This window comes from Amphibalanus amphitrite, unplaced genomic scaffold (assembly GCF_019059575.1).
Source record: "Amphibalanus amphitrite isolate SeventyFive unplaced genomic scaffold, NRLGWU_Aamphi_draft 000412F_arrow, whole genome shotgun sequence".
NCBI classification, from domain to species: Eukaryota; Metazoa; Arthropoda; class Thecostraca; order Balanomorpha; family Balanidae; genus Amphibalanus; species Amphibalanus amphitrite.
In genome coordinates, this window is record NW_024881906.1 from 461710 (window position 1) to 479677 (window position 17968).

The following is a 17968-nucleotide window of genomic DNA, read 5'->3' on the forward strand; positions in this document are numbered from 1 at the left end:
CCGACGGATTGCGTGAGAGCGTCTGCTGTAAAAAGGTGGTGTTCGTTCGCGTTTGTAGTCTCCGACTTGCCCGTGCTTGTGTTTATGTATTCGGGTGCCAGCATTGAGCGGTGACCTTGTGTATGGATGACTTTGACTTTGAAGGATTTCAGGAAGTGAGGCCTCTTCATGAGGCCTGTAGCTCCCATACGTAGTTTTGTTTTGAATAGGCCATGTGTTTATCTCAGTCCGGACTTGCGTCTACGTTGAATATCAGTGGGCTTGAAATATGACCTCTTCAGTTAACAGCGTCGCCATTCCAGTTCATACCACTTCTCGCACCAAAACTGATCCAGACTTGATTTAAACGAATTCAAGGACGGCGCAGTCACCACATCTTGCGGTAAGCTATTCCAGTCGTCAATTGCTCTAACTCCCAGATGATGACGTCTCACTGTTTTGACAGCTAAGGGTTTCCTGAGTCGCAGCTGGTGTCCCCTGGTGCGATGCTCTCCTGCTACGGGCTCAAACAATGGGTCCATCTGCATTTTGCCAGTCATGATTTTATACATAGTGAGCATGTCACCTCTTTTTCTCCTGTAGACCAGACTTGGCAAGTTCAACTTCTTAAGTCTGTCCTGGTATGACAGTTGGCGTATTTCTGGAACGAGTCGGGTTGCACGTCTTTGAATTCTTTCAATTTTCTTCTGATCACCGATGTACGTGGGGCCCCAAACGATATTTCCGTATTCAATTATCGGCCGAACTAAGGCTTTATACAGCATGGACATTGCTTTTGAGTTAAGAAAATCAAAGGATTTCCGAATTAGCCCCAGAATCGCATTTGCCTTCTTCATTGCTACTGCCGTCTGATCGTGAAAGGCAAGTTTTTCGTCAACTACGACTCCAAGATCCCTTTCATTGGTGACGCCGTCGATCATGTTCCCTGCTATGTGATATGTGTGCCTTGGATTTCGGTGGCCGAGGTGCAGAGTATGACACTTGTTTGTGTTTAGAGGCAGCTGCCATATAGATGTCCACTTCACAATAGCATCGATATCACTCTGCAGTGCCTCAATATTTTCTTGTGATGTCACATCTCCGTATACCTTGGTATCGTCTGCAAATAACTTCAGTGGTTTTGATACGACAGACGGGATATCGTTGACAAAGATAAGGAAACACAGAGGCCCCAGCACTGAACCTTGTGGGATTCCACTATCCACGCTTTTCCACCCTGATAGTTCACCGTCAAGATTGACCCGCTGTCGCCTCCCTTTCAAAAAGTCTGACATCCACACATGTAGCTTCCCTCTGATTCCATAAGCTGCTAGCTTTTTCAAAAGTCGTTCGTGAGGCACGGTATCAAATGCCTTTCTGAAATCTAGATACACTACATCAACTGGTTTCCCTTGTTCCAACATATTCGTCCAGTCTTCCATGCATGTAAGAAGTTGCGCCTCACATGACTTCTTTGGAAGAAATCCGTACTGGGCGTCTGTCAGTAATCGATTCCCAAGCAGGTGTTCTAGTACAGCATCTCTGATCAGTGACTCCATGATCTTTCCTGGAACGGACGTGAGACTAATCGGTCGATAATTACCGGGGTCTCTGCGACTTCCTTTTTTAAAAATTGGTGTAACAATTGCTTCTTTCCATTGTTTTGGCAGTATTCCACTTTCCAGGGACTTTCGGAAGATCAGGCTAAGTGGCAAGCTGAGAGAACTCGAGAGTTCCTTCAAGACGCGTGGGTGAAACATGTCAGGTCCTGGAGACTTGCTTGGATTTAGCGACACCAGTTTCGTTGCCACAGCTGCTGGGGTTATGATTATGTCTTCAATTGGTTCTCCTTCGTAAACTTCACCAATTTGCGGCATCGTCTCGAGATTTTCTTTCGTGAATACGCTTGAAAAGAACTTATTTAGCACCTCGGCTTTCTCTCTGTCAGTTTCTGCGATCGTTCCATCTCCTCGGTTCAAGCTCTCCACTGTCACTCGGGTCTTCGTCTTAGTCTTCACGTATGCCCAGAAGGCTTTTGGCTTCTCTTTTATCTGCGAAACCAGATTGTTTTCAGACTGCTTCTTCAGCTTTCTGGACAGTGCTCTAAGAGCGTTCCTAGTCTTTCTATAAGTGGCAAAGTGTTGCGGCTGGCCTGTGAGTAAATACCGCTTCCACTGCTTCTCCTTTCTTCTTCTCAAGCGCAGAGCCGAGTCAGTCATGTATATGTTCCTCTTCTTTTTCGATGTTTTTCGACAGGGGACATACTCTTGGAGGATTGCTTGCAGGTGACCGCTAAAGTAATCCCAAGCTTCTTGAACATTTTTATTCTGCAGCACTTCTCTCCAGTCAGTGTTCTCAAGGATGTGACCGATTCTTCTGAAATCTGCGCGGTTATAATCCGGTTTTGGAGTTGAGTCTCGCTTTTCTTCAGTATAGCACAGCAAGTCGAATGAAATGCAAAGATGATCACTCAGCCCAATAGCTGGAAGGTATTCGGTATTGGTGACCATGCCCTCTTCGTTTGTGAAAATGAGATCTAAAATCTCGGATCGCTCGCCTAAGCGATGCCTGGTGTATTGATCTACATGCTGGAAAAGAAAGTTATCGTGAACTAGTTTCAAAAACTGATCTGAGGCATGTCCCGCTTGGTGTATACTTAGCGAGTGGTCCCAATTTATTCCTTTGATGTTAAAATCACCGCAGATTACTAGATGAGTAGCGTTTGCACACACAGCTTGACGGAAAACCTCAGCTATTCCGCAGAGGGATTCTTCTAATCGTCTTGAAGGACTCCTATAGTATCCCCCAAGGAGCAGCCAGTCTCCACAGGTGAGAGGTATTTTCACCCATAAGTGTTCTTCAGTCACGTTTGTCAATTCGTACTCTTGGGACACAATGCCACACTTCGTATAGATGGCGATACCCCGTTTTCTACACTCTTGTGGAATACTTACATCTGGATCAAAATTTAAGAATTCGTTGTATCCAGGCAGCTTGAGAATAGCTCTCGTTATTGCATGTTCCTGTGCCTTAGGAATCACTTCCGTAATCACCAAGATGTCTGGTTCCCTGTTCATTATCATCACTTTCAGCTCTTCCATCTTGTTTGGTAGCTGATCTGCATTGGTATACAGTACTTTGAGTGACTGTTTTTTGCACGCGAGACGCACATCCACACTTTCGCCATTTACCCTCTTAAATCTCCCTCTCTCCGTCTCCCGTTGTAGTCATTCCTGGCTGTGATTATCCGCTGGGTGAGGTTTTCTTTCACATGGAACACCGTCTGAAACAGATGGCCCAGGCAAAGAGGCTGGTCTCTCTGTTGCCGTTTCAGCAACCGATGCGCGGCTTATCGGTGTTCCATCCCTATCTCTGACAACCACTCGGCCTCGTCTGATTTCCACTTCTTCTCCGTTCAGCCTTCTTCTCTTCACTTCATCTCTCAGAGCCTTGTCACGCTGTTGTTCCTGAGGTGTTAGGTCCGGAGATATGTATACGTTGCTGTACTCATGCGAATTACGCAGCTCTCTAGCCATCCTTAGGATGTCCCATTTTGTCGTCTCATCTTGAAGTCGGATAATAAGCAATCTTGGTCTTCCACTTGCACCTTTCCCCACCCGGAAAGCCTGCTCAGCTTTCACAACCAGTCTGAATACATCCCTGCATAGCTTCTCTACTTTGGCCGCATCCCGGCTTGTCCTTTCCGTGTAGGGCACGTTCCAATCCTCTTCGGGGATATTGTGAACCACTATGTTCAGTTTTCGGCGATCCTTTTCAAAACAATCTCCAACAGCACCGGAAATCTCTTTCAGTGGAATTTGTACAGTCGGTTGAGACTTCGGTACATCCAACTTCTTTTCGAGTTTCTTCACGATATCTGCATACAGCGTTTTGTCCGCTCCATTTCTATTTACTGCATGACATGACAGCATGACAGCGGACTATGTGTATTATATATGATGAGGGGGGGGGGGAGGGGGCTGCTGACCGTTTAATTTGTTTTATTTCAGTATGGGACTAGGTGGTTACCGTAATTCACCATTCTTTTCAGGTTTGTGCGCGCCACTGGCCTGGTGTTCTCTGCCGGCGTAAACCGTGAGAAGCCCCCGCAGGCGCCGCATTTCATGCTGTGGGGCAGCCGGGCTCTCAACACCTCCTACAGCAGCATCTACGGCCAGTACTCTGGCTTTGTGGGCGCCCCGCACTTCCGCGCCATCTGCCGACTGCTCGGCTACCAGGTGAGGAGGCGCCACGGGCCAGGGCCGTCTGGCTGTGGTGACTATTGAGCGCTGCGTGGTACAAACGTGTGTAATTAAATGGTGGGGGACTGACCGTAGTTTGGTGGCGTCGTAAGTAGGTTGTGCTCGTAGTAAGAAAGCTGATCATCTGTGTCATTGTTTTGGGTATTTACTTGGTGCTCCTTCGGTCGAGTCTGTTTTTATTCTGCATTTCCTAATCGAGAATACGCGAATTTTGACACTTGAATTGTGCAATGCAAATGGGGGAGATGTTTAATGTGCGTTTCTTTCAATGTCCGTTTCACATGTCTTTGGGAAACTGTCTTACCCCAAAATGCATCTAAGCCGTAAAACGGTTATTTTGGACGCGAACCGCACTTTTGTGGGCGTGAAACCGCGGTACCGGTGGAAACCCCAGACTAGTAAAACGCCTTTTGGGGCGACCAACGGAGCGCGCGAGTGGGTGGGCCTCGCACGTGCGAAATTGCGAGGGGGTGCCTCCAACTAACAATTGCACCCTACCCTACTAACCTATCCTTAGCGATGTGACAAATTTGAGCGCAATCGGCCTAGCCGTTCTCGAGATCTGGGAGTGGCACCCTGCACGTGCGCACGTGCAGAATGGGTCCCAACTGACTTTTGCACGGCACCCTACTAACCGGTTCCAAGCCATGTACCAACTTTCAGCGCAATCGGTTCAGCCGTTCTCGAGATCTGGAATCGACCCTTGCACGTGCGCACGTGCAGCAGCACCCCAACTGTGGCACATGGATATGCATTGCCTAGTGGGTGCCTACCTACATGCCAAGTTTCAGCGCAATCGGCCCAGTAGTTACCGAGATATTGCAATTGTTACAAAACTGACACCACTTCGTTTTGCACGTGGCACGTGCATAAGGTAAATGTTACCGCATGTAAATCGGTCAAGTGGTTGCTGAGATATAAGCCTCGCAAAAGCGTCCGCACGGCCGGCCGCTCATACTAAGAAATTTCCGTTAATCTACGAAAGACTGCGCTCGCTCCGCTAGGTCGTTCAATAAGTAAGGTAAAATGTATCAGACTTCATTTATAGGAAGAATTCAAGCAAAATCAAAAATGCCATCTGAATCTTGTAAAAATTTTCTACACAACCTTCGAAACTGTTTTAGGAGTCTGGAGTTTGGCTCATTGTCCGAACACGGCCGGTATAAAAACATTGATGCAGCAGAGTTCCGTTCTAAAAATTTGCGGTTTGTCCTAAATTCACCTCAAAATGAGCGAGTTGACCCTGATGACGCTATTGCCATTAGCAATGCTTGCTGGTGATCAGTTGGAACGACGATTTCAACAAGAACGCAGCAGTGTTTTTAATAATATTTTCGTTTAATAGACAGAGTTCTAGAGCAGGTAGACTTGTGCTCGCAGGCCTCTGCATTTGGCACAATCTGTTAAGTCGGGGAGCTGATTATCGAGACCCAAAGAATCTGCGTGACTGGTTTCACTATCAGAGTGAAGTTTTATGTCGAAACAGTTCTAGGCATCATCAGATATGCTTGATATTTACAAGGTCTTCACGAGATAAATACAGAAACAGGTCACTGAACAGCAGAAGGACGCCCGGCGAGGCATCAGTGTGGGATCGGCTTTGCTTTAGCAGTGCAGGAAGGCTGAAGTACAGCCGTGACCTGGCGCCGTCCCACTTCAACCTGTTTGGACCACCGGAAAACCTGCTGATTGCTATATACTTTTGAATCTTAACTGATCAGGCAATCGAGCAAATAATCAACACATGGCTTTGGAATAGCAATAATGAGTTTTCCAAGCAGGATTTCAACGCCGGGTGGAGTGCTGGGATAAGCGCGTGCGCCTGAACGGTGATTGGATGTAGGTTCGAGTTCCGAAGGCTGGGGAGGCTGACCGAAGAGACCCTGCCAACAAATGCTTATAGTCAATTTGTAGACGAGATTTCAATGAACATTCTCACATACACATACATATTGCTAGTTTTCGTGTCGTTGCACTGGTGGACTGAAATACGTGTGGTTTTGCCTTACCTTATCGAACGACCTAATAATAATGCTTTATGCGTCCCTGGGAAATACTACATTCTACAAGATCCTAAGAGGATTCTCCCCCACGGTTTTCGCCCATGCCCCACCCTAGGTGAAGTTGCAATTACGTTGCTACGTCGTAACGACTGTTCTGGTATGTGTAGTCATCCACGATACTCCTCAAAATAATGGTTTGGGAAGGGCTCGCTGTGGAGCCCCGTGCTTGACAAGATAATAGATTTTAACCACAGATTTGGGTTTCGACGGGTTTTCTTGGCATACATGCTGATGATACGAGGTTTATCTATCTAGTTTCAGACAAATTTGTGGCTTTAAAGGCCTAAATTTTATTCGTATTCGTGCGAAGCTATATCATTTGCAAAGCACGTAAGTCACCTCTCCCGAAATCGCTTGTCATTAGCATGTGCGAACGATATGCTGTGTCGTAATGGCAGAAAATTGCGCAGGACTAGGGGCATGGGTAGTTCCTGTCATCTAGTGAAGCCTTTCCGAATGTACAGTAACGAAGCCTACCACCAGGTGGCAGGTGCGTGCCTTTTACTGGCCGGCCTGTTGGGGGCGGGTTACGGACAAAAGTACGTATCGCTAAAGTACGTAGGACAAAAGTACGTAAGCAAAAGTACGTAGGATTAAAGTACGTATCGCAGAAGTACGTACAGTATAAAGTACGTACGGACAAAAGTACGTCAGGGACAAAAGTACGTATCGCAGAAGTACGTACAATATAAAGTACGTATGGACAAAAGTACGTCAAGGACAAAAGTACGTATCGCAGAAGTACGTACAGTATAAAGTACGTATGGACAAAAGTACGTCAGGGACAAAAGTACGTATCGCAGAAGTACGTACTATATAAAGTACGTATGGACAAAAGTACGTCAGGGACAAAAGTACGTATCGCAGAAGTACGTAGGGTATAAAGTACGTATGGACAAAAGTACGTCACGGACAAAAGTACGTATAGCTAATGTACGTAGGGTAAAAAGTACGTATGGACAAAAGTACGTCACGGACAAAAGTACGTATCGCAGAAGTACGTACGTAGGGTATAAAGTACGTATGGAGAAAAGTACGTCACGTACAAAAGCCTACGCATAGCAAATGTATGTACGTAGGGTATAAAGTAGGGTGGCCTTGGGCAAGACGCCCCAAATAATTTGTTTTGCTACATAGGTACCTTCTTTTGTCTCACATCACCTGGAAGCCCAAATTTGTGCTCAATGTTTGGACATTTATTTTAAATTCCACCCCTCAAATTCATTCACTTATGATCGGACTCCCAGCTAGGAAGTGATTTGTGAAGCAACTGCAAATGTGGCATTTTGCCCCAACCCCAGGGCAAAACGCCCCACGGCCTGAGGCAAGAAGCCCCATACACTAGATTAAAGATTGAACATGGTAGTTGGCTAAATCTTACATGAGAGGTCCGTTAGACCGCTGGAGGCACGGCATTGAAGGTAACACCTTCCATCCTATCAAGTGTTCAGCTATGACATTATTGTATGACCAGGTTTTTCACTTACCTCATAAGGCCAAATAATAAATTATTGCAATGCAAATCAGTTAACAATATACTTCTTTTGCCATACAGTTGCTGAGAAAAATACATATGAATGCATAGAAACTTGTTGTTCGCCAGCTACCGAACATTAGGAAGTGGATAGTCCGAACAACACATGAGGTATTGAAACGCCCCACGGGGCTTTTTGCCCCCGCGACCTACTGGGGCGTTTTACCCCATCACGTAGTTCGGTCAGCGAACAACGCCTTGCGCTCCAGCAAGACATAATTTATTACGAACCAACCCGGCATCATAAGCGTTAGACAACAGTTGTTCAAAATACATAGAAGTTGTTAACCTGATATGGACCACAAAAGAACGCGATTATGTATAATCAGACAACCAAACATAAAAATCACCCAACAAACACATTTTTGGCTATATCTCCCTAGAGAATTATCACAATTTCTTTCCAGTCTGCCCATATAATGATCATATAGTGCACATTTAACAGAAGAGAGGATCTTTCCCCAGAACCCTGCTAGTTCCGAGAAACATCGGTGAGGCGTTTTACCTCGGCGGGGCGACTTGCCCCGGTCTACCCTACGTGTGGACAAAAGTACGTCACGGACAAAAGTACGTACCTATAGCAAATGCACGTAGGGCATCAAGTAGGTACGTACCTACCCCACCCTTGGGTTAAGTTGATCAACGTATAATACCTTTGTTATTCTTTATTTAATAAGCATTTGTTACAAGGCATAGCAAAGTTTCTCGATGAGTAAATGGGCGAAATGGACAAAGCTATATTATTTGGTATATGAATTTATCATGAGTTCCCTGTTAGTATGGCAACAGAGCAGCAATAAAAAAGTGGCTCGACTTACACTACTATACCCTACTTCTAGCATACGTACTTTCTACACTACGTACTTTGGCATACGAACCGTACGTAGGGGAGAGTGGGGCTAGTTGTTACAGGGGTAAGTTGTTACAAAGGAAATATCTTTAAAAATACTCTTGATATGGCGCCAATATTTACGCTAACAGAAAGGTTACGCACATTTTACATGTCACTGCAGGCTCAGACCTGGTGGAACGCCATGTCGCCCTGTAGGCGCACTGGGGTAAGTTGTGACAGCAAAAGTATTTTTTGCTGGCCAACACTTAATGTCGTTTTTTGTCAAGGTTATTTGTGTAAGAATGTTGAATGTATGTTCACAAAATTAAGCGATGATTTCTTTTGTAAGATCACCAAGTAAAACGCACTAGCCTCTTCATGTTAACAGACATTTGAGTTCAGTCTTGTGAAAGTCGGCCGCCGCAGGGCCGGGGCATATTTTAGGATGGCTACCCAAGACTGCTTATAGCGTGCTCCATTTCACCTGGGCGTAAATTTCGTGCAGAAAATCAAACTCCGGTCAGTATGGCAATGCATGGTGCCCTTGGCGTCGCTGTAAAGGCAAATCAGAGATCGAGCCATGTTTGATGAGCCTTTTCATGCGTGTGGAGTATAGTAATGGTTTATGCTTTATTGTTCTTGCCTTTCAATAAGAAAGGAAAGCATGTTTAGTATTATCCATTAGGGAGGCTTACGATCGGTTCCGATAGGACGGCCAATGACCGTTATAATGATGAAGAAACTACGAAAAAAGAAGTGTAACATGTTACCCCATATCGTGTATCAAGTTGCCCCACAATTTTTCAACTTACCCCAAAAATCTTGCTTTGGTTTTCTGAATTTCACATAAAAGTGAATAGTCGTAAAGAAGTGAAAGTTTGCATGTGCTTTCCAAATTGATTCAGCTAGCATGTGACCAAAATTAGTGCAATTTCATTGAATAGCTTGGCCACTAAGTGCATAAGACCAAAAAGTGTAACGCATAGCCCCAGTCTCCCCTACTTTTGGCATACCTACGTACTTTTTACATACGAGTACTTTTGCATACGAACATTTGCGTACGTACTTTTGGCATACGTACTTTATACACTGCGTACTTTTGCATACGTACTTTTGCGTACGAACATTTGCGCACGTACTTTTGGCATACGTATTTTATACACTACGTACTTTTGCATACGAACTTTTGCGTACGAACATTTGCGTACGTACTTTTGGCATACGTACATTTTGCACTACGTACTTTTGCATACGTACTTTTGCGTACGAACATTTGCGTACGTACTTTTGGCATACGTACTTTATGCACTACGTACTTATTCATACGTACTTTTGCGTACGAACATTTGCGTACGTACTTTTGACATACGTACTTTATGCACTACGTACTTTTGCATACGTACTTTTGCGTACGAACATTTGCGTACGTACTTTTGGCATACGAACTTTATCGCCTACGTATATTTGCGTACGAACATTTGCATACGTACTTTTGTCCTACGTACTTTAGCGATACGTACTTTAGTCCTAAAATCGTTGGGGGCTCTGATCAAAGTGTCCTCGAGTGATCGGATATTGCTTTGTGTATAAGTCTGAGCCATGGCTTTAATAAGTGCAATAATTGGGCGGCCGAAACGCTCTTGTGGTTGTTCTTTATGCCTAGGCTGTAGGCGGATGGCTAAGCTCTGGCCTCTGTCTCCTGATCTGTGATTGGCCAGCCCGCTCGGCCGGCACGGGGTCGCCGTGGTGTATGTATTTCTCTGTGCCTCTGTCTATCTGTCTGTCTCTCTGTATCTGTGCATCTCGGTGTGAGCGTTTTGTAAATGTATGTGACTAACGGATCCCGCTCGACCGACAGGGCATCGCCGTGGTGTGTCTATATGTCTCTGTCTGTGTCTCTGTCTCTGTTTCTGTATGAGTCTTCTGTAATGTTATATGACTGACTCGGCCCGCTCGACCGGCAGGGCATCGCGGTGGTGATGGAGGAGCTGCTGAAGATCATCAAGTCGCTGATCCAGGGCAACATCCTGCAGTTCACGCGCACACTGATGCACGTGATGCCACAGCGGTGTCACATGCCCATGCACGACTACGGATCGGCAGGTCAGTCGGTGTGCCACCTCCAGGAGCCCTCAGCAAGACACGACTGCGGGTGGACAGGTCAATCAGTGTAACCCTCCCCCCCCCTCTCCGCTATATACGGCTACGGGTTGGCAGGTCAGTGAGTGTAACCCTCCTTTCGTTACACACGGCTACATGACCGATGACGGCACTACACAGATCAGCCCGCGGTTTGGTCAGGCTGTCCACTACAGACTTTATCATGCACTACACAAGATCTGTGTCTGGCCAGGTGCAAAGTGGAGTTCGTCAGCTGTCGGCTGCTCGAGCGTGGCTCAAGGTCACCCCTGTGGCTGGCCTGTGCCTAATTATCTTTGAAAACTGCCGGTCTACCCGCCCGCCGACGGGAAACGGTTCGCCATTTACCGGGACTCCTAAAGGCCGTGAGGGAAGCCATGCTGTTGGCATCCACATTCCATCCACACCTTTGTTGGCCATTCTGCGTGATACGTATGCTCCGTATCCCGTCCCAGCTTCTAGCAGGCGAAAGTGATGAGTTTAGATGGTGTAGATGCGTAGTAGAGCGAAGCGAAACCAGCCAGAGCATCATTCGTTGGGACGTAGAGGCGATGTTAGAGGTTAGAGGCCACAGATGTTTGGGTGATACAATCAGTTCGGTTATTCTCACCGGTCCGTGCCAAGGTCAACCCCATCTACCAACTTCGGCCTTGTCGGAAACCCAAGAAAAATGTCGATCCACAGTATAGTACCTACCTATCACTCAGTGCGCAGTGGCTCCCCTCCCCGGTCGGCCGGCGCAGGACGGAATTACGTCATCTCTGCCGCGGGGTAACAATGCGCCGGTGTGACGGTAAATGCCTACAGCTGAGGTGGCAGCGGTCGCAGCGGTCGCTGATTCACCTCGGGTAAACCCCGCTGGAACCGGCACGGTAGTCTGCCTCTGTCTGGCTATGATGATGATATGTGACAGCACGGACGGACGGGGTAGGTAGCCAGCGGCCAGGTGCCAGCCGTATAGACGGTAACCTGGCTTTCCATGAGGACCGGTCGGAGGTGGACGGGGGGGGGGGAGGGGTGATTCAGACGGGCGGGCGGCGGCACCAATACCCGGAACTGGTGGCTGTGACGTCGTCTGTCTGTCGGTCGGCCGGAGCCGTGCCGCCGGTCCCGGGTATGATGACATTTCCGTGGGAGGCTGTTTTTAGTTATATTGTGAGCGTCGGCTTATGCGAATTTGTCATCTTTTCCGCTACATATCAATGATGACGTGTAGTGGCGAGTCAGAGAATTATTTTTTCTTGGTCTTTTATTATTGAGACGGTAATTCCTTCCCTAGGATATTGTTAATAGTTGGAAGTTGATTATAGGCTCGTCTCGTAGTTCCCGTGCACATGACGCTTTTTATTTCGCCCATGGAATGCAAATGAGGCGTAATCTGACAACTGAAGTGCAGCTCCGCGTTAGGTTGGCATCGGGACGAGGTCACTTAGCAATTTGGCATGTAACTGGTGTCTGGGATGTCCGCAGGATGGCAACGTAATGCTCGTCTTATTGAAATGCTAGAACGATGGAGATAGGACATGCATGAATGATGTATGTCCGGCCACAAGTTTCATTGGAAAGCTTCAGTTCATCACTTCATCACTTCTTCACTTCATCTTGTGCATATGCATATTAAGACGGACGATTGTCACCCTACATCGAAACCCGGTACGCAAAAGGAGTTTAACGTAACGCCTGCTTTACATCGTTATAATTGAGAGTGTCCCGTGCGTGAATCGCCCATGTCTAGCCCCACCAGTCTCTTTGTCCCTCTCACTTGTCTTCCCTATATGTACTTGTCTGACTCACCGTCGCTGCGCCGCTCGATCCGCAGGCGTTCTGGAGTACTACAACGCGACGCTGACGGACATCATCCAGTACCCGGACGCCCGAACCGAGCTGTTCCACAACTTCAGAGAGTTCGGCAACGCGCTGCTCTTCTGCCTGCTGATGGAGCAGGCGCTGAGTCAGGAGGAGGTGAGGACGGGGGACAGCAGGCGCTCAGCCAGGAGGAGGTAGGACGGGGGACAGCAGGCGCCCAGCCAGGAGGAGGTAGGACGGGGGACAGCAGGCGCTCAGCCAGGAGGAGGTAGGACGGGGGACAGCAGGCCTTCAGTCAGGAGGAGGTGAGGACGGGGGACAGCAGGCGCTCAGCCAGGAGGAGGTAGGACGGGGGACAGCAGGCGCTCAGCCAGGAGGAGGTAGGACGGGGGACAGCAGGCCTTCAGTCAGGAGGAGGTGAGGACAGGGGGGCAGCAGGCGCTGAGCCAGGAGGAGGTAGGACGGGGGACAGCAGGCGCTCAGCCAGGAGGAGGTAGGACGGGGGACAGCAGGCGCCCAGCCAGGAGGAGGTAGGACGGGGGACAGCAGGCCTTCAGTCAGGAGGAGGTGAGGACAGGGGGGCAGCAGGCACTGAGCCAGGAGGAGGTAGGACGGGGGACAGCAGGCGCTCAGCCAGGAGGAGGTAGGACGGGGGACAGCAGGCGCCCAGCCAGGAGGAGGTAGGACGGGGGACAGCAGGCGCTCAGCCAGGAGGAGGTGAGGACGGGGGACAGCAGGCGCTCAGCCAGGAGGTGAGGACGGGGGCAGCAGGCGCTCAGCCAGGAGGAGGTAGGACGGGGGACAGCAGGCGCCCAGCCAGGAGGAGGTAGGACGGGGGACAGCAGGCGCTGAGCCAGGAGGAGGTAGGACGGGGGACAGCAGGCGCCCAGCCAGGAGGAGGTAGGACGGGGGACAGCAGGCCTTCAGTCAGGAGGAGGTGAGGACAGGGGGGGGGCAGCAGGCGCTGAGCCAGGAGGAGGTAGGACGGGGGACAGCAGGCGCTCAGCCAGGAGGAGGTAGGACGGGGGACAGCAGGCGCCCAGCCAGGAGGAGGTAGGACGGGGGACAGCAGGCGCTCAGCCAGGAGGAGGTGAGGACGGGGGACAGCAGGCGCTCAGCCAGGAGGTGAGGACGGGGGCAGCAGGCGCTCAGCCAGGAGGAGGTAGGACGGGGGACAGCAGGCGCTCAGCCAGGAGGTGAGGACGGGGGCAGCAGGCGCTCAGCCAGGAGGAGGTAGGACGGGGGACAGCAGGCGCCCAGCCAGGAGGAGGTAGGACGGGGGACAGCAGGCGCTCAGCCAGGAGGAGGTGAGGACGGGGGACAGCAGGCGCTCAGCCAGGAGGTGAGGACGGGGGCAGCAGGCGCTCAGCCAGGAGGAGGTAGGACGGGGGACAGCAGGCGCTCAGCCAGGAGGAGGTAGGACGGGGGACAGCAGGCGCTGAGCCAGGAGGAGGTAGGACGGGGGACAGCAGGCGCTCAGCCAGGAGGAGGTAGGACGGGGGACAGCAGGCGCCCAGCCAGGAGGAGGTAGGACGGGGGACAGCAGGCGCTCAGCCAGGAGGTGAGGACGGGGGCAGCAGGCGCTGAGCCAGGAGGAGGTAGGACGGGGGACAGCAGGCGCTCAGCCAGGAGGAGGTAGGACGGGGGACAGCAGGCGCCCAGCCAGGAGGAGGTAGGACGGGGGACAGCAGGCGCTCAGCCAGGAGGAGGTGAGGACGGGGGACAGCAGGCGCTTAGCCAGGAGGTGAGGACGGGGGCAGCAGGCGCTCAGCCAGGAGGAGGTAGGACGGGGGACAGCAGGCGCTCAGCCAGGAGGTGAGGACGGGGGCAGCAGGCGCTCAGCCAGGAGGAGGTAGGACGGGGGACAGCAGGCGCTCAGCCAGGAGGTAGGAGGGGGACAGGGGGCAGCAGGCGCTCAGCTAGGAGGTAGGAGGGGGACAGCAGGCGCTGAGCCAGGAGGAGCTAGGGGACAAACGGACGGCCTGTCACAGGGAACGTTCCGGATTGGCGAACGCTGCGGTCGTATTGGCAGGAGTACTCTCAACTGGGCTGGGCTCATAACCAGTGGCCATCATTATTGACCTAGCTCTAGATCTGACACAGTGACCTGATCGTTGACCATTGGCCTGGCTCTGCAACCCGCCTTTGAGAGATTACTCACCACTTATCATGACCCAGCACCTTGACTCGATAATGTGATTCGATCCAATTGCCTCCCCCTTATGACCACCCCCTCTGACCGACTCTGACCGCCGCCCGTCTCCGTTGGCCAGGTGTGCGACCTGCTGCACGCCGCGCCGTTCCAGTTCATCCTGCCGCGCGTGTTCTGTCGCGAGGGTGAGAAACAGGAGGTGAAACAGCGGCGACTGCAGGAGAAGTACGCCTCGCTGCAGGTGGTCAACAACATCAACCAGATGGGCACACCCAGCGTGAGTCACACTGCGGCGGAGGGACAGGGATGGGGGACGGGGATAGGAGGGAGGGAGGGCGACAGTGGCCAGAGGAAGAGGAGGGGATGGTTATAGGACTATGGCTGGGAGAACAGCGACGAGGCATAGGGACAATGTCGGCGAGAGGAGTGGTGTGGACCAAAAACAGACGAGACGCAGAAACGCAGAGGAGTGCGATGGGCGGGAAGAGGAACGGAAACGTTCGCAAGTGGGGAAATGGGGGAGGACAGTTGGCTAAACGGCGTGATTCGACACCTACATACCGTGGAGTACCACCTAGTCGCATTTGTTGCATTTATCATACACAAATATTATTATGTAAAAAATGTCTGTCACATCCTCTCCCAGCCACCAATAATTGCGCGGCCTCACCCCGTCCTCTCTCGTTCAACAGCAAGGCAACATCGCCGAGGAGGGCGACCTGTTGACCCGCGAGCGGCTCTGCTGCGGCCTCTCCGTGTTCGAGGTCATCCTGAGCCGGGTGCGCGGCTTCCTGGATGATCCGATCTGGGTGGGGCCGCCGCCCAAGAACGGCGTCATGAACATCGAGGAGTGCACAGAGTTCCATCGGCTCTGGTCGGCGCTGCAGTTCGTCTACAGCATACCGGTCGGAGACAACGAGTTCACCGTCGAGTGAGTGACGCGACAGTTGCTGTTCTTGTTGTCATTGTTGTCGTTGTTGATGCCTGTTGTTCTGCGGCCTCTTTGTTGTTGCCATGAGTGACGGTGAACCCTGGGGGTGGGGATGGGTGTGGGAGCCATGGCGAGACGTTTGATTGGGACGCTCTTAGTGCCCGTCTGTGTTATGTCGATAAAGTCTGGAAGATCGTGTCCGTTAGTAAACATATTTTGGCGGGTTGTGGGGCGGGGATGAACCAACAGTGGTGAACTGCCAGCACTTCCTTGTATTGCTGCAGCGTGTTTTTATCAGACTCTGGATCAGGCGCGGTGAGGGGTACCTAGGTTGGTGCCATACTCGCAACATATGTCGCAATGGTGCAGCTCTCGGTGTCACTGCCTCTCACCTAAGTAGGGCGTGCAATATCATTAGCCAACGCTGTCACCTTTCCTAGACAGATGTTCTGCGAGGGTAAACACTGGGCCGGCTGTCCCGCTCACTGACCTGACCCAACCTGTGTCCCCAGACAAATGTTCGGCGAGGGCATGCACTGGGCCGGCTGCGCCATGATCGTGCTGCTCGGCCAGCAGCGCCGGTTCGAGGCGCTCGACTTCTGCTACCACCTGCTGCGCGTGCAGCGGGTTGACGGCAAGGACGGCGTCGTCACCGGCATCCAGCTGAAGAAGATGGTGGACCGCATCCGGCGCTTCCAGGTGCTCAACTCGCAGATCTTCGCCGTGCTCAACAAGTATCTGAAGAGCTCGTACAGCGACCAGGACAACCTGCCCGTGGAGCACGTCAAGTGCTTCCAGCCACCCATTCACCTGGCCAACCAGGGCCACTACCAGCGGCCCGAGCAGCTGAGGCCCGTCAGAAAGTAGGCCGGCCGCGCTGTCGGCGAGCCCGCCGCGGGGCTGGAGCTGAACGGTTCGTCCGTGTGTACCGGCCACCGGTATCACTGGAGTCGTAAGTGACAACAGCGAACTGTGCGGTTCGCGTTCCTTGACACTGGCTTTACTGAGGCTTCGTGATTTACCCTGCCTCGGCTGGAGTGTTGTCTCTGATGAGATTGACATTGAACGCATGAACTACCTGAGACTGCTACATGTGATTGTCTATTATCAGTACTGGCGTAAAGCCCAGTGGCAAGTCCGTTATTTTGCAAGTGGACTGGCGTCGTGTTGCTTATTTTGCAGGTGAACTGGCTTTGTGCCGCTACACTTTGCTCTGCGTTTGACCATTATATTTCGTGATGTGTTTCGTCTTGTTTCGCTCGTTTTACTGTTGGCGACTGCCGAGCGCCGCCAAGATTCGCCATTCCGCGCTGTCGCAGTGGCAGTGAATCTTACTGTGCGTGGTTATTTGGCGAGTATTGCGCGTGTAAGTCGTGTGTTACGTATTGTATAGACCGTGTACCCTAATGAGCGCCCAAAGCTGCTGACGTCTTGACTATAAAGTCATCATCGAATTCAGCGTTCGCTCTTCACGGGGCGGGCGGTCCCGCTGCCTATGCTTTAGCTGCACACGGCGGGTAACCCGCGCCATGCATTTACATTACCTGAAACGCTGAATAACGTATGAACTGAGTGATAAGACCTCCACTGAGTGAACGTCTATTCCGACTGTCTGTCTTCCCGGCTTTTCCGAGAACTGTGCTTATTTGCTGCGAGGACAGCTGGTTCAGGTGGTGTGATTATTTCACTTCACCTTACCGCTGCGGCGGTGTCCGTGTTTTGTCTATGGGGAGGGAGGGTCAGTCGAGACGGCTATTTTATACAGTATGGAGCTGCGGCCCTGCCGGCCGGAATATAGCTGCGTCGTGAATGTGTTCATCTCGTGTATATTCGGCTTGTGAGAGCGAAGTGTTGTCACCGCCGGACACCCTTGGGGGCAAGCTGGAGATCGTCCACAGCTGCTTTCGCCATTCGCTTCCTGACATAGCCTGCAATCCCCTGCAGAGAGTGCCCGCTTATTTATAGGATTGCAGTATGTATAAACAATGAGCGCGTAAGCCATGGCGTATAAACATGCCGTCACCGTACTGGAAAGTACAGCTAAGCAGCGAGGGATGGCGGAAGACACTGGAGAGGGGAACCCCTGGCTGCGACAGACGGCGCGGCTGTGTTATGGATTGCAAATGCACTGAGGGAGGGGCAGTCCAGAATGCGGATGTCTACCTTGGGTGGTGTTGTGATAGTTCGCCATGGTGGGAAAGGTGGTTAATGGGACGGCTAAGGCCTCGGGGTGCAACTGATATCAACATTCAGCCATATGGTGCTTTGTG

At 51.0% G+C, this 17968-nt stretch overlaps 1 protein-coding gene across 2 annotated transcripts in view; it reads left to right on the forward strand.

The window, feature by feature from the left end:
• The window catches only part of LOC122390838 (cytoplasmic FMR1-interacting protein-like), a 33885-nt gene extending 16369 nt beyond the window's left edge, over positions 1–17516 (forward strand). For both annotated transcript variants that reach the window (XM_043384166.1, XM_043384168.1), the window contains 6 exons: positions 4031–4217; positions 10635–10773; positions 12629–12771; positions 14889–15044; positions 15460–15698; positions 16211–17516. In XM_043384166.1, the coding sequence (XP_043240101.1) occupies positions 4031–4217; positions 10635–10773; positions 12629–12771; positions 14889–15044; positions 15460–15698; positions 16211–16565 (1219 nt within the window). In that variant the 3' untranslated portion in view covers positions 16566–17516. The remainder of the gene's footprint in view (positions 1–4030; positions 4218–10634; positions 10774–12628; positions 12772–14888; positions 15045–15459; positions 15699–16210) is intronic.
• Positions 17517–17968: the final 452 nt, after the last annotated feature.